General features: G+C 37.2%; 1 protein-coding gene across 1 annotated transcript in view; it reads right to left on the bottom strand.

Moving 5' to 3' along the window:
* Positions 1-2719: 2719 nt before the first annotated feature.
* The window catches only part of pla2r1 (phospholipase A2 receptor 1), a 28843-nt gene continuing 7734 nt past the window's right edge, over positions 2720-23828 (bottom strand). Inside the window, exons 6-30 of the mRNA XM_065241599.2 lie at positions 23416-23562; positions 22603-22791; positions 22278-22435; positions 22026-22136; positions 19094-19206; positions 18230-18399; positions 17944-18152; positions 17671-17816; positions 16413-16497; positions 16111-16243; positions 13708-13743; positions 13467-13627; positions 13252-13304; positions 13043-13140; positions 12825-12961; positions 11401-11518; positions 11195-11307; positions 10967-11105; positions 8246-8484; positions 7975-8161; positions 5978-6109; positions 5745-5867; positions 5439-5615; positions 3573-3608; positions 2720-3150 (exon numbers count right to left, since the gene is read on the bottom strand). Of these exons, the coding sequence (XP_065097671.1) occupies positions 2933-3150; positions 3573-3608; positions 5439-5615; positions 5745-5867; positions 5978-6109; positions 7975-8161; positions 8246-8484; positions 10967-11105; positions 11195-11307; positions 11401-11518; positions 12825-12961; positions 13043-13140; positions 13252-13304; positions 13467-13627; positions 13708-13743; positions 16111-16243; positions 16413-16497; positions 17671-17816; positions 17944-18152; positions 18230-18399; positions 19094-19206; positions 22026-22136; positions 22278-22435; positions 22603-22791; positions 23416-23562 (3428 nt within the window). The 3' untranslated portion in view covers positions 2720-2932. The remainder of the gene's footprint in view (positions 3151-3572; positions 3609-5438; positions 5616-5744; positions 5868-5977; positions 6110-7974; positions 8162-8245; positions 8485-10966; positions 11106-11194; positions 11308-11400; positions 11519-12824; positions 12962-13042; positions 13141-13251; positions 13305-13466; positions 13628-13707; positions 13744-16110; positions 16244-16412; positions 16498-17670; positions 17817-17943; positions 18153-18229; positions 18400-19093; positions 19207-22025; positions 22137-22277; positions 22436-22602; positions 22792-23415; positions 23563-23828) is intronic.

The raw sequence follows: 23828 nt of genomic DNA, 5'->3' as shown, positions 1-23828 counted from the left end.
CCCCTAACAAACCGGTGTGATTGGTCGGCTGTCAATTGCGTCAAATTGCTGCTGACTACGCCCAAGTAGACGGGTTTTAAGTTTATGCAGCGACATCATTATGACATCAAAATACCGCGAGAGTTAGTCGAAATCATAGCTTTCTAATTGCTCTCTCGGTACTTTGATGTCATAGGCCGTTTACTCTGCGCATGAAGTCGTAGACAACTAAAAATTGCGACGTTCTGCGTTTCGCCATATATTTAATATTTAACAATATACATTCATATTTATTAATTACAAATATTATTTAAAATATTATAATATATATTTTTGTTTATGATTTATAATTATTATTGTCTTTTTTATTAATATTAATGATTTGGTCATCAGTGAAGTAAAATATTTATATAATTTAAAATGAATTATAATGAATTTATTGCTTTTGAAATGTATATAAATGTAAGTGATTTAACAATTATTATAACAAATATAGAATAATTTTATTAATTTGTTTTTTTTATTTAATAATTAATTGATATTTTTAAAGCTAAATCTCTGTACTGCAGATTTTCAGACTACATTATAAATATATAGATATACAGGTTAAATCTTCCACAAAGTCTGCACTACATTCAAAATAACATCTGGTAGTTCTGGTTTTACTGCTGTATATAAAAATGTTTGTGTCCCCTGCTCAGATGAAATAACCAGACACAAACTGGCTTGAGCAGACATCTACATCTGCATCGCTGAATTTTTATTGTTGTATCATGAACCGGATGAACAGTGTAAAAATCTGCATTTAATCACATTAAACTGACTAAATGTTCTTAAAAAAAATGATTTACAAAGCAACACACTTCCAAAAAACCAAGTTTCTTTTCACTTTTTAATAAAATGAATAAAAATGTAAACTGTGAGAGACAATAACAATACGCACAATCACACACAAAAACATACAGACATACAAACCAACACTCCTACAGTAACACCTTAGCAAACTTTACAACAAATATATGAAATATCTATTATTGATTTAAAAAAAAAAACATGATTGTCTTGCTATACAGTTCTTGTTATAAGAAATAACAAAATAAAACTGTGTTTATGGCTTATTTAAAAATATATACAGTGTTCCATTTTCTCCTAGACATCAAACGGCACCAAATTCAAGAGTCAAATCAAAAAAGTCAAATACAAATGCAGTTAAAATGAAGAACAGCTTTGTATATTCATTCATTTAAATTGTGTAAGTTTACCTCTGATGTAGCCACAATGATCTCTACAAAAACCGTGTGTTTTGGGGCTCTGCAGTTTTTAGTGTTTGTAAACCAAAGACAAGGAATTTGATGTTCATCTGTGGCCTTTATTCTAATAACACTGCTTTGGTGCTATGGAAACTATGCAAGATAAGGTGCTTATAAAGAACAAACACATAATTCTAACAAACAAACTTCAGATCAAACAAGCTTCAAGAGGATAACACAACGTTACTAAGGATGTAATACTGATAACACAATGCACTGTTGTCTGTGTAAGGTAAACATTTACTTAAAGTCACACTGTTCTATTTTGCTTTGGTGTGCAATGGCTTATGGATGTATGATTGCAGTTTATTGTTTTAAGAAGAACAGTTTGAATTTCCTGCGGTAGACAGTCTATTTAAAGACTTTAAAGTGTTTTAGGAGATTCAAAGGACCATAGAGATCCAAACGTTGCATTGTTGAAAGAGTTGCATAAGTTAAGAGCTACATTTAATGGCTAACATTTACCAAAAAACAAATTGGCCAATATTAGCATTTCCAGCTTCTGTTACTCAGAATACAAAAAAAATCCCTTTTAAAAGGAAATCCCTTTCATAATGCTTAAAAATAGGACTTCTATTACACCTGCATTGTACGTGCATGACACGATCTCGTAGCTACAGCATGGACAGACGATGTACGAATCTTCCCATCAGATTCAACATATTCCCACATGTAGTCTCCCTGACTTTAAGGATTAGTCAATTTTCTTAAAAAAATCCAGATAATTTAAAATAGAGAAAATGTTGATGTCTTTCTTTGTTAAGTCGAGAAGAAATTATGTTTTTTGAGGAAAACATTCTAGGATTTTTCTCATTTTAATGGACTTTAATGGACCCCAACACATAACAGTTTTAATGCAGTTTAAAATTGCAGTTTCAAAGGAATCTAAATGATCCCAAACGAGGCATAAGGGTCTTATCTAGCAAAACAATTGTCATTTTTGACAAGAAAAATAAAAAATGTGCACTATTAAACCACAACTTCTTATCTATCTCCGGTCCTGTGACAGCCATCGCGACCTCACGCAATACGTCATCACGTCAAGAGGTCACGGATGACAAATGTGAAACTACGCCCCAGTGTTTACAAGTGTGGAAAAAGAGGACCGTTCCGACGTTGTTGTATGTCAAACGATACTATTTAATGTCTTTGTGTCAGTTTATTGTTTAAAATGGTCCGCAAATGTGCAATATATATAACACGTGACCTTTCCACAGCATTACACAATTACGTGAGGTCGCGCTGGTGCGTCACAGGACCGAAGATAGACGAGAAGTTCTGGTTTTAAAGTGCATATTTTTTATTTTTCTTGTCAAAAATGACAATTGTTTCACTAGATAAGACCCTTATGCCTCGTTTGGGATCCTTTAGAGTCCTTTGAAACTGCAATTTTAAACTGCATTAAAACTGTTATGTGTTGGGGTCCATTGAATTCCATTAAAATGAGAAAAATCCTGGAAAGTTTTCCTCAAAAAACATAATTTCTTCTCAACTGAACAAAGAAAGACATCAACATTTTGGATGACATGGTGGTGAGTAAATTATCTGGATTTTTTTAAGAAAATGGACTAATCCTTTAATTAACACTAAGGTGAATACACACATACAAGATTCATGCAGTTATTCATACACACAAACTTGCATTAGTCCCCTGCGAGTGTTTCCAGTTCTGGGAGTAAAACATTTTCATCTTGGTCACTGGATTGGGAGTTTGTCTGTCTGTAGTAGGCACTGCCAAATGACGGAAGTCTCCGCATGCACATAGAGTTTCTTTTGTAAAGGATCCACAATGAGCCGATCATCACGATAAACAGCAGAATGGCCACCAGGGCGGCAGTAAAAATCACACCTTGATGCATCCCTGAAAAGCAAACGAAACATACGTTCAACGTACAGCACTTCACACTTTGTGTCCCAGATAGGTGTACACTAGAAAAAGCAAACAGAAATGTCGTCATTTGCTTGATTTCTGCTTCTGTGGCTGTGCATTCCCACTCACATGGAAATCGTATTGGTTCTCACTAATTTTCTGATTGGTTATGGTTTTGTAGAGTTTGAATTCTCGCTTCTCGTATAAACTGATGGTGGAAACTTATTTAGCTGTGGTTGAGACATGATATGCTTGTGAAATCCATTTTGAGGAACTTACAGTAGTTATCTCTGAAGAACAGATGGAGATTTGACAGAGGTGGCCACTTTCTCAATTAATCATTTACTTTACGCAATAATCTGACCTATGTAACAAACAGGTAAAAGAAAGAAAGATAACAAGATTTCGCTAACCTTTTAGTGGCTCCACCTCAACCTCTTTGATAGCACCTGTGAGAGAAACAAAAACATCTGAATCAGATACTGAAGAGCAATGACACAAAATCATCAACTACTGACTTGCATTACATTTACGTTAATAGTAGACATTTTATTTGCCATATGTGACCCTGGAGGACTACAAAACCAGTTATAAGTCGCATGGGTATATTTGTAGGAAAAACAAAAATACATTGCATGGGCCAAAATTATCGATTTTTCTTTAATGCTAAAAATCATTAGTATTTCATGGTAAGATCATGTTGCATGAAGATATTTTTTAAATTTCCTATTGTTAATATATCAAAACTTTATTTTTGTGAGTGGATGCGGCAAAATCACGAATAACAGAATTGGCCAAAAACTCGCCTATAAACTTGCTCTCAGAAGGTCATTACAGGGGTAAGCCAGGAGAGAGCACTAAAACAAACATTTTTATTAGTAATATGTGTTTCTAAGGACTTCATTTGGACTTTGAACTTTAACCTCCTAAGACCTGGTGTATCCACATACGTGGACATAATTTTTTGTTGTTGTTTGCACTGTAATACTTAATTCTGTGTAACTGGTACCTGTTGTACACCAACATTGAAAATTACACTGCTTCATGTTCAAAGAAATATATTTGGTTATTATATTTATTGGTTCTTCCTAACCCTAAAATAGCTGAAAGAAATCTGAAAAAAAAAACAAAGCTCGGGTCTTAGGAGGTTAAATGTATTCTCTTAAAATTCCAGATTTTTAAATCTCGGCCAAATATCGTCTTATCCTAACAAATCATATATCAATGGAAAGCTTATTTATTAATGATGAATAAATCTTAATATTAAAAAAAAAATTCCCTTACAACTGGTTTTGTGGTCCAGGGGGCGTATTACAGAATTTTTTATCTTAGGTCTTAACCTAAGATATGATATGTTTAATTAAGATTTTTCAGATATTACAGAAGCAAACCTTAAAGGCGGAGTGCATGATTTCTGCATTTAAAAAAAAACGCTTTGGAAAAGAGAGTCGGGCCAACTACCAAAACAGCCAATCAGCAGTAAGGGGGTGTCTACTACTAAACAACATTTTTATTCTTGTTTTAGCATCAATGCGCTGCACATCATCTGTGAGTTACCGTTACATTTAGCAAATGTGATTTACAAAAATGAGAAACCTATTCTTCCTAAGTGCTACTGTACTACTGTACTACTCAACATTTGATAGAAAGATGAGAAGAAATAGATGTTGAGTCAAGTGTGTACTGTATTCATTATGACCCTATCAAGTGTTCACGAATAAGATAACTGTTTTTTAATAATAAGGGATGACAGAGTTTGAAAGAACGCTCTGTTCTTGTGATTATTTGAATAATGGAAGTGATGTAGTGAAGGTAAAAATATTCAAAGAGTAATCCAAAACAACCATTGCTGTTTATCATCCTGCACTTTGTTAAAAAATGTAACTGCACGTCTATCATAATGTGATTGATTCAGCTGGCTTTCACTTAAACTTTAAGTTAGGACACCTGTGGGGTTACACTAAAGTTAAGACCATCTTTAGGATGTTTAGGGTGCTTCTGTAATACCACTTTCCTATCTGCAGTTAAGATAAGATAATGCTCTTATGAACATTATTCTGTAATAGCTTGAACTGAAATTACCATGGTTACTGAACAGTTAAGTTAGATTTTAAAGTTAGGATTTTTCTGTAATACACCCCCAGAGTTACATCTGTAGTCCAGTGCAGAAATAATCCAGTGTAGGCTGCATATGCCGTCAATATTACATCTAAATCTATTTACAACAAAATATTGCAACAATGTCCCCACACTTAAATCAGAGCTATGCCTTACAATACCTGTTGAGGTTTTGCAGATAAAGCCAAATCTGTCCCTGCAGTTGGCCAACTGCCACACAGCATCTGACACACGCATAGTCACACAGGTGTCGACATGCATCGCATCCGCATCCGGAGCCTTGGTACGCCAGTTCGTGTACTGGAGCGGCGAACCGTCGAATCGGGTCAAAGCATCATCTGAGCATAAACATTCTGGTGAATTATCTCTAACTGTATACATGAGATCATTTCTTTTGATTTTGTGAAAAAGTATTTTGTGCAAGTTATATAATTACACAATTGAATATTTAACAGAACAGATCTTACTGTCAGTGTCGAAAATAATTCCTAGCCATACGTTCTGAAGCCCTTGGTAATAATGCCACATCTCCTTTAGGAAGAAGCGGCTCTCCTCATCATCCTGAACTGTCAGAACATCCGAAGAATTTCCTGAAAGAGAAAAAAAACTATAGATGTGTATTGATAAAAAAAATGTATATGATGAGCAAAGTCTCAGCTCTACGTCTGAATGAGTATCTTTCTTCTACAGATTACTGTACCTGTCTTTCTACAATGATCTCTGGCTTCCTCCAAGTTCATCTCCAACATGACTGACTTAAAACTATAGCAGCTCCCACGAAACTTCACCCAGGTCTCAGGACACACCACTTCATAAGAGAAAGCAATGCTTTCTGCGGGTGAGGAAAGAATTATACGATTTTAACTATTACAAATTCTGAAAATATAAAGAATAATATTAAAGGGACACTTTTTTTGAAAATAGGCTTAACTCCCCTTGAGTTCAATAATTCAATAAATCTCTGGGTCTGGCGCTACCACTTTTAGCACAGCTTAGCATAATCCATTAAATCTGATCCATTAGCTTCGCACTAAAAATCGCACGTAATAATCAAAGACTTAATATAAGGCGCAACGATATTACGCAGTGCCCGAAAAAAAGTCTTCTGCTATTGAAAGTTACCAAAGGAACTATTCAGGCGCTGTGTAATATCACTACGCCTGCTGCAGCCATGTTACGCCAGCAAAGTCCTTGATTATTACGCCGGAATGAGAGTATAGTTTCTAGCCATATCTGCCTAGAAAATTGTAACTTTTAATTTTCCGTCGGTCTTAGTACACAATGTAACTACAGAAGAGTCAAGTTTTAAATAGGAAAATATCGAAGCTCTTTGGTTATTTTTGAGTGTGATGCTAATGGTCTAATCGGATTCAATAGACCAATTTAGAGTAGACGTCACAGTTACGTCACTGCAAGCTGCGCGCGCAATGCGGTTGCAGAAAAACAGTGGAAATGAATTAGACACGGGTGAAAAGAGCAAGATAACTCACTAGAAAATGTCCTGTTGTGCTGTTGAGTGTCAGAATAAGAATGCCAAAAAAGATGGCTTTCATTTTTATAGAATACCATCGTCGAAGACATCATTTGAAGATAAACGTAGGTGTTTATGATTACAATAAGCACTTAAACGGACAGAATGGAGGGAGGAAATCATCTGGAAATCTTTTAATAATTAGAATAGAAAATAAGTAGAGAGAATGTCCGGTGTTCTGTCGAAGTCTGTTCCCTCCTTGTGTTTCTTATAGCGTTTTTATCACGTTACAATTATAATTTATTCAGAATAAATGTTTTTTTTATACTGAAAAAGCAATAATATCACAATTTTTTTTTAAATATTTAATAATTTTTTCGTTTTCTATTATTTCTTTTTATTTCCTTATATCTTAGCTTATGTCTTCTTCCTGTTTGTTCTAAATTTATTATGTTTACATACTTAATAAATATATAAATATTGCGCACATACACACACATGATGTAAAGTGTTATTAATATATAAACAGGCCTTTTTAATGTATGTTTAAACATAATACTTTTATAATAGTTTTAGAACAAACACGTAAGATAAATATAAGGAAGAAATAATAGAAAACAGGAAAATTATTAAATATTTAATAAACGCTATTATATATAATACATGATAGTATTGCTTTTGTACTTTAGCGATTCAGACTGTAAAAATAATTGATTTAGCAAAAAAGAACAATACATATACATTACATACATGCATATCAGTAGCCAAGCCATTTAAACTTTTTATCTATCTAAAAAATAAGCGTAACGTGATTAAAACGCTATAAGAAACATTGCACAAAAGGGAAACATAGGAGAATCAGACTTCGACAGAACACCGGATCCATAAAAATCACGGTTTAATGCTAAAACACTTCACAACCCTACTGCGGAGCAGTCACTTTCTGCAACCAGTTTGGCTCCACCCACAAAAAACGTCATCTCTGTTTGCAAACACGAAATTGGTCTATAGATTATGCTAAGCTATGCTAAAATTGGTACCGCCAGACCCGGAGATCAGCTGAATGGATTCCAAAACGGTAAAAATCAAATGTTTAACTCTAGGGGAGCTACATTTTTTTTTAAAAAGTGGAGTGTCCCTTTAAATGCATGTAGAATTGTCTATTCACCTCATTCCTGGCTTAAAATATTATAAAAAATTAACTTTACAATGAGAAATGAACTCACTTGGAGGAGGTGTATAGCATATCGCTCCTGATATCTCCCTATCACATTCTTCCTCCTTCCAGCGTCCAGTAACATCCATAGTAACGCAGCCTCCTTCCCCCAATGGACCCTCTGGGTAATAATTTGAAACTTCCCAGTAAGTGAATGAACCCTCGGTGCCATCCGACCACTGATAAGAAATACCATCCTGTGAAGGTAGAGGGCGCTCTAGTTTAATGCACAAATACAGGGACACTTTGGTAGTACATGTGTGATATGGAGGTGCCCTTACATCTGTACTGTAAAGGCCGATCCAATGTGGGACTCCCAACCGGTTCATCAGCACAGTGAGGTAAGCCTGCTGAAATGGGTCTGTGACGCTCACAAGTGTCATTCCCCTGTCCAAACAGCTTTTCTGTGCTGCATACCAGCTCAGGTTGCCATGGATGATACGGTAACTGTGATTTTTATATTCCGATACATCCAGAGAAGCAGAGGTGTAATATGGATGCGTGGGACGTTTGGTCGTATCTAAGAGAGAAAGAGAGAGTAAACCTGGTTGCTTGGGAGTGCCAAAAGTTATATTACCAATTGAATTGGAATGTAAGGGTGTATTCATACCAGGAAAGTCCGCTAGTTCACTTGCTTTGGTCCGGACCAAATGTTTTTTATTTTTTTATTTTTTGGTGCGGTTCGCATTCACACTGCCCTTTTTGCAAGTGAATCAAAAATTGTAAACAGAACCACATGTGTATTAAGGTCATTCATTCATTGGACAGAAATTATCAGGTGGGGGAAATCAGGAAGAGCAAAATAATGGAGATAATTCATAATGCAATATTTGTTCTGTTACTGGTATTATCAGCAGGTAAAACAAAATGCCGACAGTATATTGAGAAGCACACAATTTAATGTCATCTAAACTATATTATATTATTATATAGCCTATATATTGCAAAGACAGCCAGCATGTTCTGACAGTTGCGCTGTGCAGAAGATGTACAGTATCAGGTAAAAAGTTATCAGGCTTTTGCGCCGCACATGTAGAGAGATGCGCTGTATACGCAGCTTTCATTATTCATACAAATATAACTATTCAGATTGTTCAAACACAATTATTTCAGTCCCTCCAGGATTTCGCTATTTATTTGTGTGATTTTTGCGATCAAAATGAAGGTAATTTTGTGGCCGTAATTTCCAGAAATTTGCGCAAAAAAATATTTTTTCTCTCTAATTAGGATACCAATGCTTGTATAATATTAAATTAGAAGTTCTCAAGTAATTAAATAATTAAGTAAACAGTCAGTGATATAATAAGAACAGAAACAAAATGAAAATATGAAAAATAAATACAACCTCAAGATACAGACACTGTTTGTTTTTTGATTAACCTAGACAGCTGTTATACAGTGGTTTGCCAAGATGATTTAAGGAAAATGATATTAAAATAATAAACCACTTCAGCCACATAAATATTTGATAAATGCTTGATATTAATGAGAACATATGAATCAATCCTTATCGCCAACACTGAGAAAAAACACTGTTTTTTTACGGTTGCTTTTTAAAACGTTTGAAAATTACTTACCTAGAGTAATGCACAATAGCCACAAGTCCAAAGCTACATTTTCCCTATAATGTGTGTTTACTTTTGTGTGATATCATTATGCGTGTATGTGACCGGACCGTTCAAGTTCAAAGCCTAAAAGGAAAAAGATCGGTCCTCACGCGCTGACAGCATGCACAAGTTTGCTAACGCTGAGATGAGATGGTACTGGACAGATGCCTTTCTTTTGTGTCCCAAGTTTCCAACAACTTAATATAAGGACTAAAAAACAGTAAATTGAAATGCATTATTGCTTCACCCAGTTTTTGTCATTTATGTGAGACAGCAGGTGCGACACACAGCTCACACAGACCTTTGACGTATGTATCCTCATGAAAATAATTCATTATACTAGATAACAATTAAAAACTTTAAAATAAAATAAAAATGTAGTAAAATGTGCACAGGAGATTTTGATTGACTGTTGTTTGTGGGGCTCAGTGTTGCTGGTGATGGGGTGCAGGGTGCTGGAGAAAGATTGAAGTAAAATAAAGCCGGAAATGTTTACCAAGTTGTCTAACTCTGTATCAAAGAATATTAGATAATTTTATAAAAAAAATATAATAAGACATTTTAAATTACTGCTATTATTTTGCCATGAAATAAATAATGCAGGTTGGCAAGACATTTCTTTTGATTTTGCGTTTTGTTCCGTGATCGCGTAAAAGTTAAATTACGCAGATTTAGATGCGCTGTTTGTATGCATAATATTCTGCTACCACAACAATAAAGGTATTTAAAATCATTGCCGTACAGTAGGCTATATGCACGACATAAACTGCTTGATAGCGCGTCTCATAATTTTTCATTACTATGAATGCTTTATACGTGTTTATTCTTATTTTTAGTAAAACAGAACAACAATAAATTAGTAAAATTACTCGCTTATATTTAACAAAACGAATAGACGGAAAACATTGTACCCGCCTTAAATAAATCTTAAGATCCTTAGATTTTTTTGAAACAAATTATTGGCTTGCATTTCTTAATGAATATAAAACTAAAACAATATAAACATGGACAAACTTACCTAAATTAAGCAAAGAAATAAAAAGTTTATTATTACAATAAAGGTATTCAAAATCATTGCCGTACAGTATATGCGACATAAATTGCTTGATAGCGCGTCTCACACTAGCAGAATAACAATAATATAATACATTCGGTGCGCATCGAGGTCGGTACATGTTCACACCTTAAACGAACTGTACCAAGGTTCGTTTGGAACCGGACCGAGACCACCTCTTTAGCTGGGTCTCGGTGCGGTTGTTTGGTCCGCACCAGAGTTCGATTGCTGTATTCACACCTGCCCAAAAGGTCCGCACCAAGAGGGGAAACGAACTTGAGTTCGATTCAATCGAACCAAACAAGGCAGGTGTGAATACACCCTGAGATAAGCAATCCTACCTTGAGTTTTTTGGCAGACGAAGCCGTAAACACTCTCAGTACAGATGTCATCTTGCCATACCCCTGTTACACGGAAGTTGTGACTGTTGGACAGGTAGGTGCAGAAAGGTTCGTCCGGGACTTTAGAATTAGTTGCCATCTGTAGATACAGTCACACACATGCAAAACAACACATAAAGACGATGAAGAAATCGAATTTAATGGAGATTAAATCCTGGCTCATTTTACCTCCCAGTTTTTATAGCTGAGCGGCTTCCCATTATCCCATTTGCGGGAAAAAACGCCCCGTGCACCAATCCATACCCCCGGTGACCAGCCGTGAAGCAACATGACGATGTAAGCTGAAAAATAAAAGGATAAACCACTTCAATCACTGCAAAATAAACAACGACAGGTGAAACTGGAATTTGGAGTCATGGAATTGTGATCTCTACCCTGTTCGATTTCATCCTCTATGGAAACCAAAGTTCCCTTATGGGAAGAGCAGATGGACTGAGCTTCCTGCCAACTTTTCCCCTCTTCCGGGCGGGCTGGTAGATGCAGAAACAGACACTGGCGACCAAATTAAAACAAGCAACTTTCAATTAAAACCCTTAAGGCACAACAACCCAAAATATGGTCAATAAAATTGCTTTGCTTACACAAGCAACATGTGAACTTCCAAACATATGCAAACTCAACAGCAAACAAACTGGAAGCAACTGATGCATACCTAATATGTGTATTTGCTTCTTAGTGGCATAAGAATGTGCACACTAGAGGGCGATAGAGTTCACTTCAAAATGTCTATCTATATGGCATTAAGTTAGGAACATGAAATGACAAAACTTGCCCAAACTAAATTCGAAACTTATCGAACTCTTGCCTTGAAATGTTGTGTTTACATGCGTCTGTATGTAGGTTTTGTGCCAAGTGTACGGCATATTTACACAATCATTTTCAAAATAAATGTGTTACCGTAAAACTTCAAATAATAGCCGAGTCCCAAATAGACGCCCGTCTCTTTTAGACGCCTGGTGTGACGACAGGTTTGGGTAAATAATCGCCTGTCTCAAATAAAGGCCGGTTCTGTTTTTTAGTTTTGGGTCTAAAACCCGTCAGATCGTTTGTTTAAGCCAGTTCTATGGTGCAGATTGCACGTGCTAAAGTTTTTATTACCAGTAAATGTCACGTGACAGATGCAATCGTTCCGTTACTCATCACTATGACAACACAACAAGGTTCGTCGTCAGGATTCCAGTGATGATGACAGTAGCGTAGTGGCAATCGGGAGAATCGGGACTTTTCCTGGTGGGCCGATAGTGTTTTGCGTTCTGATAATAGCCGGGCTTTCAGTCTTTTGTCATTCATGCACTTCCACCACACATTGTATTTCTCAAGCGGAAACACTATTTATCATAATTAATATGCTGCAGCGCCCAAAATGTATCTGGCCGCACTGCTCTCTGGAGTTCTAGTCGAGCGAGCCAATCCAAAAAAAAAAGAAAGAGGCTACACAATAGCCAATCAGAAAATAGCACTGTTGTATCTGGGTAAGATTTCAAGCAACAACCAATAAAAAAGCTTATCCTCGTTTGCTTTATTTATGCTGCCAATAAATTAAGACTAATTTGTTAAACACATTCAAATTATAAATAAAACGTAATATGTGCTAACCTCCTGCTGTCATGCTGGAACAATTAAATTAAAAGCCTGTCTCTTATAGACGCTTGTCTCTTTTAGACGCCTGGTGTCACAATAGGTTTGGGAAAATAAAAGCCCAGGCTATTATTTGAAGTTTTACGGTATCTGTGTATACTCAGTATTAATTGGCTTTGGATGATCTATGGCTTTATCCCATGTCTGCTTGTATCCAAACCTTGTGTCCGTAGTAAAGCCAATTCTCTGGGCAGCTGCCGATATAGTGCTGCTCCTGCGGGAGCTCCACCACAGACACGGTTCTGCGCTTGCACACGTAACTATGGCTATTTACACAGCTTTCTGTCGACCACTGACCTGCACGACATCATTGCGAAGTGTATGAGTATATAACGTTACATATGCATGCTTTCGCAAGTGTGTTTAAATATTGTTTACCAGACTGGGAGGACATCCGGATGCAGTTTTGGCCAGGCTTTCGGTATAGCTGTCCATTTTCCCAGTTTTCAAAATCTAAAGGAGATCCATCGGTCCAACTGCATAACACACACACACACACACAAAAATATTAGTTGTATATCAGTTAACAAAACTGTATGTATATGAAATAAGCCATTATTTTAGAAATTCAATTCCATTTGAGGCACCTGAAGCCATTGTGAGCACTGTTAGCATACAGTCCAATCCACCATTCAGAGTCCTGCAGGATCAAAGAAGAAACAAAGGCTTTATCTTATACTTTATATATTTATAATAAAAGAATTTATTTGTTATTTTGGTGTTTATGTATGTGGCAGAACTGCATTTATTTGTGTGCCAGTTTGCCTTTAATTGCATTATGTACATATAGGCATCTTCTAACCTTGTTTAGGCGTCCTCTAATAAAGTCCATCTCATCGCTGGAGTGAACAGACAGCAAATTGGCTCCCATCAACCTACAGGCTAAAGACACGGACTCCCAGGGATATGGCTTACTGGCGAAAAAGTATTCAGCCCCGCGGAAGAACACCCATGGTTCGTGTTCTGCCCCGTAAAGACAAACATCATCAGTGAACCTGAACTCAGTGATTTAGTCAATCTCAATATTATTCATATGTACTTACGATCGCTGTACCAGTACGGCTTGATCAACTCCACACCTGAGTAACACACAGATCAAACACCATTTCAACTTATTGAACTAACCTTAACCACTTCTATAACACTTCACCTTACCCTTCAATAAGAGTTAGTTGACATAAAGTTGAGAATTAATGCAGGTTAGTTGACATAGAGTTGAAAATTAATGAGAGTTAGTGATTGCAAGTTATTTATAGTTAGAATATCTCTGGACTATCAAAATAATTGTAACCCACATTTAGGGCTGCATGATTAATCGTAAAAAGATCACAATCTCGATTCAAGCACCCACACGATATCATTCCTAACTTATAATGATTTGTCTATTAAAGCTTTGACAGAAATCACATTAAAATATACGTGGGCGCTGTCGCAGAGTCAGAGCAGTCCTCATGTAAGGGGGATTTTTAAATAGTGGGTTACAATGACAATTCTTCATTGGTTCACACGCAAGCCTTATCTGCGCTTAAACACGCCGTTTAAACTTACACACGCTTTGCTTTCATGGATGCGCAAGTGGCAAATTCACACTGGCCGCTTGTGTCGCGACTGTCAGTCTGTTAATACAACAGGATAAGTAGTTTGCCTTACTTTATTTAAAGGTGCAGTGTGTAATTTTTAGAAGGATCTCTAGACAGAAATGCAAAATAATATAAAAAAACTATATTATCAGGGGTGTATAACGAGCTTTTTATAATGAACCGTTATGTGTTTATTGCCTTAGAATGAGACGTTTTATCTACATACACAGAGGGTCCCCTTACATGGAAGCCGCCATTTTGTGCAGCCATGTTTCTACAGAAGCCCTTAACGTTGTCTCCAACGATGACATGTTTGTCCGGTGGCGACTACCGTAGCTTCTCTATATGTTTCAAGCAAGAGGTGAGCAGTGGACTGAGCCGTTGGTTGCAATTCACAACCCCACCACTAGATGCCACAAAAATGTACACACTGCACCATTAAAATTTAAGGAAGCCTCTTTAAAATGCTTATTTTTCTTAGGCCTATATCTCAAATAAAAAAATTTGTGGGTCTATTTTGTGGGATAGATTTCACCTGTCTAGGTGGGTCCTGGATTGAAAAAGTTTGGAAACCCTGATCTATAGTTTTCAAGCAGCTCTTTTTAACTACACAGTATCATTATTTCTTTCTGCATTATATATTCAAAATATTATGATCTCTCAAAGTCAATGTTGATATTTGAAATCACCTAAACAAACACACCCCTACCCCAATAGAATCTGGACCTTCTTTTGATAGCCCCACACATACGCAACCCAGGCAACAATGTCGGTTAGTAGACACGCCCACTTACTGCTGATTGGCTACAAGTGTGTTTTGGTACTTGGCCCGATTCCCTTTTCCAAAGCGTTTTTTCAAAAATCATGCACCCCGCCTTTAAATTATCACAGAAGTACTGGGATAATAGTTTACAGTTTACATATAAACACCAATGTTTATGATCAAGGACAAACACATTCTTTCATCCAGATGTAAACATATATTTATAAGAGAGTCATTGAATCGTCAGATTTAAAAAATAATTAAAACTAAGTTAACCTTTTTAAATAGATTGCAGCAATTCATAGTTTGCCTTAAAGGGATAGTTCATCTAAATGACTTAAGTCACATGACTGCAGTGACGTGGATGACCTGTTATCCTCAGATACGTTTTTTTTTTTCAAACTTACAGCGTGCGTCTCCCTCAGACTGTAAACGAAGCCAGGGCGCGAAAAAACGAACAAACAAAAAAAACAGCTGGGGCGCACCAGATAACACGTCAGCCGCGTTGTACGTCAGCCGCGTCACTGCAGTCACGTGACTTTAGTCTCGTACTTGCGCTTCACAACAGAAGAGAAGACAATGCTGAATAAAGTGGTCATTTTTGGACCAAAATGTCTTTCTTTAACACATTCTAACTGACCCACTGATGTCACATGGACTACTTTGATGATGTTTTTATTACCTTTCTGGACATGGACAGTATACCGTACATAGATTTTCAATGAAGGGTCAACAAGCTCTCAGACTGAATATAAAACATCTTAAACTGTGTTCCGAAGATTGTCTTACAAGTTTGGAACGACATGAGTCATAATGACAGCATTTTCATTTTTGGGTGAACTATCCCTTTAAGTAAATTGTTATTTTGTTTATTTGGAATTCAGAATCGTGGGAGAATCATGAAAAACTAAAAGATTGTGATTCTAATTTTTCCCAGAATCGTGCAGCCCTACAAACAGTTATGCTGGTCTGCTAACTAGACCTACACCAGCTCTCAACAGCATAAACTAGACTAAACTAGTCTGGAAAGTCTAGCAAATCTTTTCAGAAACCCAAAACAAATGTATAGTTTATAAATTGTTTAAATATATAACCATACACACCTCTAGGAACCTTGCAAATCCATTCGTATTTAGAATCACATGACCGGGGTGTGAGAGTGTTTGTGAGGTCACTGTACACAGCACAGGCGAGAGAGTCCACTTCATTCATATCCTCAATGAACAAGGTCACCACCTGCGGGACACCATGAATACTGTGAATGACTTCATACAGTACATGCAGAAACTCTGTCACTGACATTTGTGTATGAGACAAATAAAACTTTAAAAAGTTAAGGGAAGGAAACTTGAAGGCTTTCTGCCTTCCCCTTTAATTTTTAGTTTCTTTGTCTCTGTATTTTTACCGGTGTGCCATCCGACCACTCCCAGGCACCGTCAGATGAGGGGTTTCTCTTAGTAAACCCCACCCAAAACCAGCGACCCCCTGTACTGGAAAAAAAGACAAACAGAATGAAAAAAAGACTTTTAAAAATGTACATTTAAAGAGAGCAAAATTGCAAAAGTTGACTGATTTGGGTTTAAAGATATTGTATAGTTTCTAAACACATTATACATTTCAGATATGTAATGCTGAAACATGTAACAAAAAATATGAATTGTGTTGTACTGAATTATGGGGTTACACAGTTTTTCAAAATTTCTGTGTTCAGGAAGGGCAGGGGCGGGGCTAAAACAGTTGCACGATGATGCACTGGAGCCACCGAGCATGGCCCGCCCATAACACAATCTCTAGCATCCATACAGGTTGTAGGGGTATTTTTAAGTTGATAGAGACGGGCAGCTTTCTCGCTAGTAGGCGTGGATTTAGAGCAGACTGGACACGCCCCCCAGTGTTTAAAAGCAAATAATGCGTCTTAGATTTTGAAAACGCATTTTATTTACTAGCTTGTTTTAGCATTCATATTTGGCTGGATGTTTAAAGGGAACATGTCGTAACATTTTTTTTAAATGTCAAATAAATCTTTGGTGTCCCCAGAGCACATATAAGTGAGGTTTTAGCTCAAAATACCATATATATAATTAATTATAGCATGTTAAAATAGCCACTTTGCAGGTCTGTGCAAAAATGTGCTGTTTTGGGTGTGTCCTTTAAAATGCAAATGTGCGGATGAAGTGCAAACACTGATCACAATGACGGTGGTTTGATGCAATTCAAAGTCAATTGTGCTGGGAATTATTTTCTCTTTCTCTCTGCACTAAATGGCAGTGCTGTGGTTGGATAGTGCAGATGAAGGGGCGGTATTATTATAATAAGAGCTCCTTATGACATCATAAGGAGAGCCAAATTTCAATGACCTATTTTTTCACGTGCTTATAGAGAATGGTTAACCAAAGCTAAGTTACTGAGTTGATCTTTTTCACATTTTCTAGGTTGATAGAAGCACTGGGGACCCAAGTAAAGCACTTAAACATAGAAATGGTCAGATTTTCATGCCATGACCCCTTTAATGATACATCTTATCTGTAGTGTGACAAACATTGACATGGACAATTGTATTATGGAAACATTAGCTATTCTTTGTCTTTGTGTGTTGCATTTCATACAGTACACGCGTGCGTGTGGCAGATAAACAGAAGTGAGTGATGTATGTATGAACCAACCTTTCAAACATTGTGGAGAGAAGCTGTTTGACAAAAGCCTGATCCTCATAGTGATGAAAGCTGGCCAGGTCAGCACCCAAAGCCTGGCAGAAAAACTGAGCTTCTGCCCAGGTACGCTGCATCAGGATCTTCTCACTGTGATATACCTAAACATCAAACAAGCAGAAAACAATCCAACATAACAAATCTATGAAATGCCATAACTATCCGAATGTAATTCAGATGATACTATACATACGGGTACATATTAGGACTTTTTAAGGGATTCTCTACCTTATAACAGTGCTGCAGACCTGCACGGCTTTCCCATCCTGTCGGACAAGCTGCATTTCTATCTATTGATGGCCCACGCATCGAGGAGTCAAGAGAACCGCTCACTTTCTGTTTGCACACAGCCAGGGCCTTGTGGGCATTGCAGTTTTTCACTTCCCAGTGACCCAGATCCTGACCTCCAGACATCACCACGCACCCACCTCCACTCACTAGAGATGATAAAGAGGAAACAAGTCCGTTCATGCTTGTTTGATATTACACATAAGCACTAATGATTTGAAATTACCTGGCTGGTTTCGATTCCACTTGGTGTATGTGAGGGGTTCAGAGGTGCCGTTCTGGGTCAACCAGCGGTACTCTCCGGTTCTGTTGCGGTCCTGGAGCGCCGTCCAATAAGATTGAGAATCAGAGCCTCCTGTTTCACTGATGAGACTGTTCAGAAAGGCCTGCTCGAACCTGAAGCAGAAAAAACATCTCTACCTCTTTCATGTGACAAACGTCTTCATTATCATGGTGTAATAACCGTTTTCTGACTCAGCTGTTCATTTGAGGTTAACACTATGGTATATACTGTAAAAAAATTCCAGGTTATAATTCAAATGCGGTCCTCAAGTCCGTATGTCTTACATGTTTAGAGGTTATAATTACAATGTTAAGTGTGTTTAAGTAATGTTTTTAGGAAAAATTACAAACATTTGGCAATTATATTGTTAATTTTTAATTCACACTTTTAATCACACTTTACATCATTTAACTTACCACTTGATACAAGATGATTTAAGTAAAAAGAAAAGAGAAAAGGAAACACATTAAAGTGATAATTCAGTCACTATTTATTTACTCATCCTTAAGTTGTTACGTAGGGAGGAAAATGTATTTGGTTACAAACATTGCCCAAAATATTTTCTAAAGAAATGTATACAAGTTTGTAACAACTTGAGTAAATGACCAAAATTTTATTTTTGGCTGAACTAGCACTTTAAATAAGTAACTGATGCTTTAACTGCATATTTTATTATGTACTGTACGTGTATAAAATGTTTGAAATTTTGGCAAGCCGGCTTCCTTACTGGTTAAAATATAACAAAAATTAATGCAACAATATAGGATTGTTACATATTATATAGAACAATAAAGTGTTTCAACATACCTGTTTTCTATAGTCACAAGAGGAGCTTTGCAATAATATCCTTTCACTGCATCTTCAAACGTCTGCTCCGTATCACTGATCTTATAACACCAATTGTCTTTTCTCCGCCAGTCCTGGACACACAAACACATTGATAAATACAATCTCCAAACATATAATAGACTATGTACTGTGTGCGCGTACTTCAAAGTAAGCAGTACAAGAAGCATGTTGGGGGTAGTATTTATGAGATGGAGCAGAGGTGGTATTTAGGATAGTTTGCTTTGCATCCCTATGATTGAATATTATCTGTCCTAAACAGTATGTACATTAGAATTGGTGCAGCGTAAAGGACTAAAGGACTTTTTCCTATTTTTAAACAATTGTCGCTTCGGTTTGGGGGGTTAGATTTGCTGTTTGCGTTAGGATGTCACTTAATGTATTGGTTTATAAAAAATGTTTGTATGCTTTTTAAACCATCGTCGCCAAACGTTAGGGTTAGAGTTGGGTTTGGGTAAGGATGTCATTTTATGTAACAGAAAGTTGTTCTAACCCCAAACCGAAGCGACAATTGTACGAAAATAGGAAAAACAGTACCCAATACGTGAAACTGTCACGGAAAAGAAAGTCGTGTCAGGGGCACGTAATGTGGTGGAAATACGTGACAATGTCACGCAAAACTGAGCAAAATAATGCATGACTATTTCACGTATTTTGTGAGATCAGGTTGGGAATTCCATACATATCTGGATGGTGAAAACAACATCTCCCATCGTTCCACTATCCTTCATAACATAATTAAGCTTCGACTTAAGCCTGGTACACACCACAAGATAATTGGGCCAATTTTTCCCCTTACGACGATCCTAAGTCCCAATCGTCTTTGTGGTAAAACTTGATTATTTTATCAGATTTTCCTGTGGTGCGCGGTGCATTAAGAGAGTCTGAATCTGCTCGGAAGCACATTGGGGCCGCTCCGATCGCAAATCATGTTGAATATTTACGATCCGAAATCTTGTTGTGTGGGGGACACCCAGAGGACAAATGCACACGCTGTAGATTGTCACATGAAAAAAACGATACCCAATCAGAAAGCGAGCTGATGAATGATACAACCATAACATCTACATGGCACAACAGGCACAGTCCAAAGTAAGATGGATGTCAGAGATATAAAAAAAGCAGTTAATTGTATTAATGCAATTTCTTTGTGCCTGTTGTTCCCAAAGTTTTTTTGTTTAAGGGGCATAAATTAGTTTAAAGACACAATGAAGCGTTTAAATGTGAAATTTGCCTTCCACCAAAACAGGAATTAGAGTGAGACATATTGAGTGGCTCCTCCCCCTTTTAACTCTTTCCCCGCCATTGACGAGATATCTCGTCAATTAAGAGAAAACGCTTCCCCGCCAATGACGAGATTTTCTGTCTTTCCACAATACCTCTATTATCCACCAGGTGGCGCCCTTCCGCAACTTTTTAAACCCGGAAGTATTGCCCTATGGCAAGCGGCTGCATGTCCGTGTCTGTTTTAAAGATCGCTCTGAATGGGATCTCTATGAAAAGTCCGTCACAAAAATGGAATTATCTCTGCTTTTTGCTCAAAATGTGGTGTACCACTGAAGGTAGGATGAAAAGTTTTTTTTTGTTTGAAAGCAGAGGGTCTGTTCTTTCATTTGGTATATTGTATGTTTATATATTTAAAGAAGAACATTTTCTGGATCATGAAAAACGCTGGCGCTGGCTGGCAACTTTTTAAAAAAACGCTGGCGGTGAAAGAGTTAAAATAGCCAGTAGCATTTACTTTACCTCACAGCCTGGAATCTGATGAGAAGCGGAAGTGCAGAATGATGTCATAAAAATCTTTAATACGCATTGGTGGAGGTAAGCTTTGAATGCTTATAACTTCTGCATGTGAATTTTCTCACAGTTTCTTGAGCACATATCCTTAAAGCTAACATATTCATATCAAAAGCCAAATAAACTCTTTTTTGATTTTGTGGGGACTTTAAATGCTGCCTCTGTTTAACTGTGTGTATGAATCTACAGTCCGTTGCCAGCACACGCCCAAAGCTAAGTATTTGTGGGCGTGAGCACGTGCAGAAGCATACACCAGCATATTTGGGTCTATGAAGCATACTCTTTCATTTTTTGGCCCACATTCATTGCATGTCTGTTGTTCAGTCGTTCTGTGGCAAGTAAAAGCAGAAAGAAAGCAGCAGAACAGATCTGAATCAGCCTGTTGTTCTCTAGCCGTGACCCGCTTGCTAATGGTCCATCAGCCAGACTGCATGCCTGCCCTCCTCAATTCACACAAAACCCAACTTAAGAACAACCAGTCCGGGAAAGTGATGATATAACAGTGACGGTAACCATTTATATTGGCAGACTTTTTTGTTAGTAATGATGACAGAATGAATCATTGCATTTGCACAAAATGTAGTTTCAGATGAAATGGTACAATTCCTATATGTATGTGTGCCATAGTGAGGAACTTTTAGGATGTGTGTTTATGTTGAAAGTCTTTTGGATGTCTGGTGCCCATTTCAGAAAGGTGGTTAAGTGAAAACTTGTTTTGAAGGTCGAAGTGCTGCAAACTAAATGCTCTTCCACCATACAATATAGTTCTCATTTTATCCGCTTAAAAAATCACCACATTTTATTTTGTGCCACCATACTTACTCGTGTAACTACTCATGTAACAGTCTTTAAATAGGGAAAACATGGAAGTGTTTGGTGGCTTCTAAATTCATCCCTGTTTGGATTCCAAGGAATGAATGGGGCTAGGCTAAATGCTAACACATTCACAACGTGCTGTATAAAGATTAAGTGCACGCATTGAAAAAATATATGTATTTATTAATTAGTCTAAGTTGAGGTAAGAACATAGTAAAATATTGAAAAACTGTAGTGTTTTCCTTTAAAGAGATTATGTGTATGTGTAGTATTCTCTTACCTCCGGACAGCCTTCCTCCACTTCTCCAGCAGCTTGCTGTACAACAAGACCTGATGTTTTACAGACTGCCACATGCTGCTCTTCACATCCATCAAACTGCCACCTGCCATCCTATAATACAAAAAGCACAAAGTACCGGTCATTCATCTTGTGACTTAGTGGATGCTTAAACTGCTGGTTTATTGAATACACTCAGACAAGTTATCAGGCAGTGACTGCCTCATGTGTCCTTAATGTGACCTCTGACCTCACCTCACGGTCTGCTGTCACGCAGATGCGTTCATCACCATGGCGATGGGAAGGCTCCTGAGAGTTCCAGGATGTGAATGTGACGGTGGTATTATCAGACCATTGGACTGCTGGAGATTTTGCTTCTTTGTACAAACCGATCCACACTTTGGAGTTGGAGACTGAAAAAACAAAGCATTTTTTTTACAAAACTCATCTGATAATGATATCAGACGAGCTGATAACAAGCATATATCATCACAAATTCAAGATGAAGAAGCTGGAACTATAACAGCAAACAGTGTCATGAATAACAGTATGTGTCGCTTTAGTAAGAAATCCAGCTAACCATTTGAAAGCAGTTTTAGCAGTAACTCTTGCTGGGACAGCGAGTGGACGCTAAGCAGGTCTGCTTCAAGAGTTTTGCATGCATTGGAAGAGGCGTCCCAGCTTGCCGCCTTTTCCACATACCGGTAACAAAACCCATTATGGTCCAGCCAACCATCTGGACAAACCGTCTCCTTGTACTGCCAGTTATCTTTCAAACAAACAAAAAATTCAATATTAATGTTCTTTACATTATGTAGGGTGATTTTATGTAGAAAACAAAAAAATTACTTTCGCTGTGTCACATATAATTAGTTTTAGATTAGTAGAGATTACAAGGAACTGATGGTGTGTGAGAGAAGGAAGAGGATGGGGAAATGTTTTGATACATGCTGTTTTAAATACTGGAAAAAACAGTAAAAAAATTCATTCTTAGATTGTCGCTGGTGACCTCGACTGTTTTTATTTTTACATACACACTGTGAGAATATGTGTGTTTATGTATGTTTGATAGCCAGGGCCATGGGTTCAAACTCTAGCTGGGCCACAGATGTGCAAAATCCAAAGCACACCCATATATTTCTCTTTTAACCAATCGCAAACGTCACCAGCCTGTATCTGACAGAAGATACATTCCTTTAATAATGAGTAATGGAAAATAGGTTTGATGCTAAAACTTGACCAAACTTGATAAAAGGAGGTAAATGAAGAGTCTGGTACGGGGAAAAGTTGGAGGAAAAAATAAAGAGATACAAACAAAGAGCTATTATAAGCGAATAGATGGACAAAAGGATTAATGAAGGGAGGAATGAATAACCATCACTCATCTATTTACCGAGCGGCTCTGCTTTCCGGCTATAATTGAAGGCTTTCTTGCAGATGTAGGGCAATGCTGACTCACAGGAAAGACCCTGCCAGTAATCTTGTGTAGAGTTAAAAACGCCACACTGCTGGTTTTGCTGTACTGTTGTAGAGGGAAGATCTGGACAGAAAAACACACGCCGGAAGTGAAGAAGACATTTGTAATATATTTCACATCACTCTATTCATTCTCCTCAGGCATTCAACCAGAAGTAAATATCTGAATTATCTATGTAAAAAACATAAGGCTAAAAACAATGCTAAAGTCATGGGTTCAACTCCCATATTTATAAAATGCATAACTTGATTAAAGTGTCTGTAAATATAAATGCATACATACAATTGACCTATGGCTAAGCCACGCCCCGCAAACCCGATGAGCCAATC

The sequence above is a fragment of the Paramisgurnus dabryanus genome, chromosome 14, assembly GCF_030506205.2.
Source record: "Paramisgurnus dabryanus chromosome 14, PD_genome_1.1, whole genome shotgun sequence".
Classification (NCBI taxonomy): domain Eukaryota; kingdom Metazoa; phylum Chordata; class Actinopteri; order Cypriniformes; family Cobitidae; genus Paramisgurnus; species Paramisgurnus dabryanus.
The sequence above is the reverse complement of the archived record's forward strand: the minus strand, read 5'-3'. Positions and strand labels throughout refer to the sequence as shown.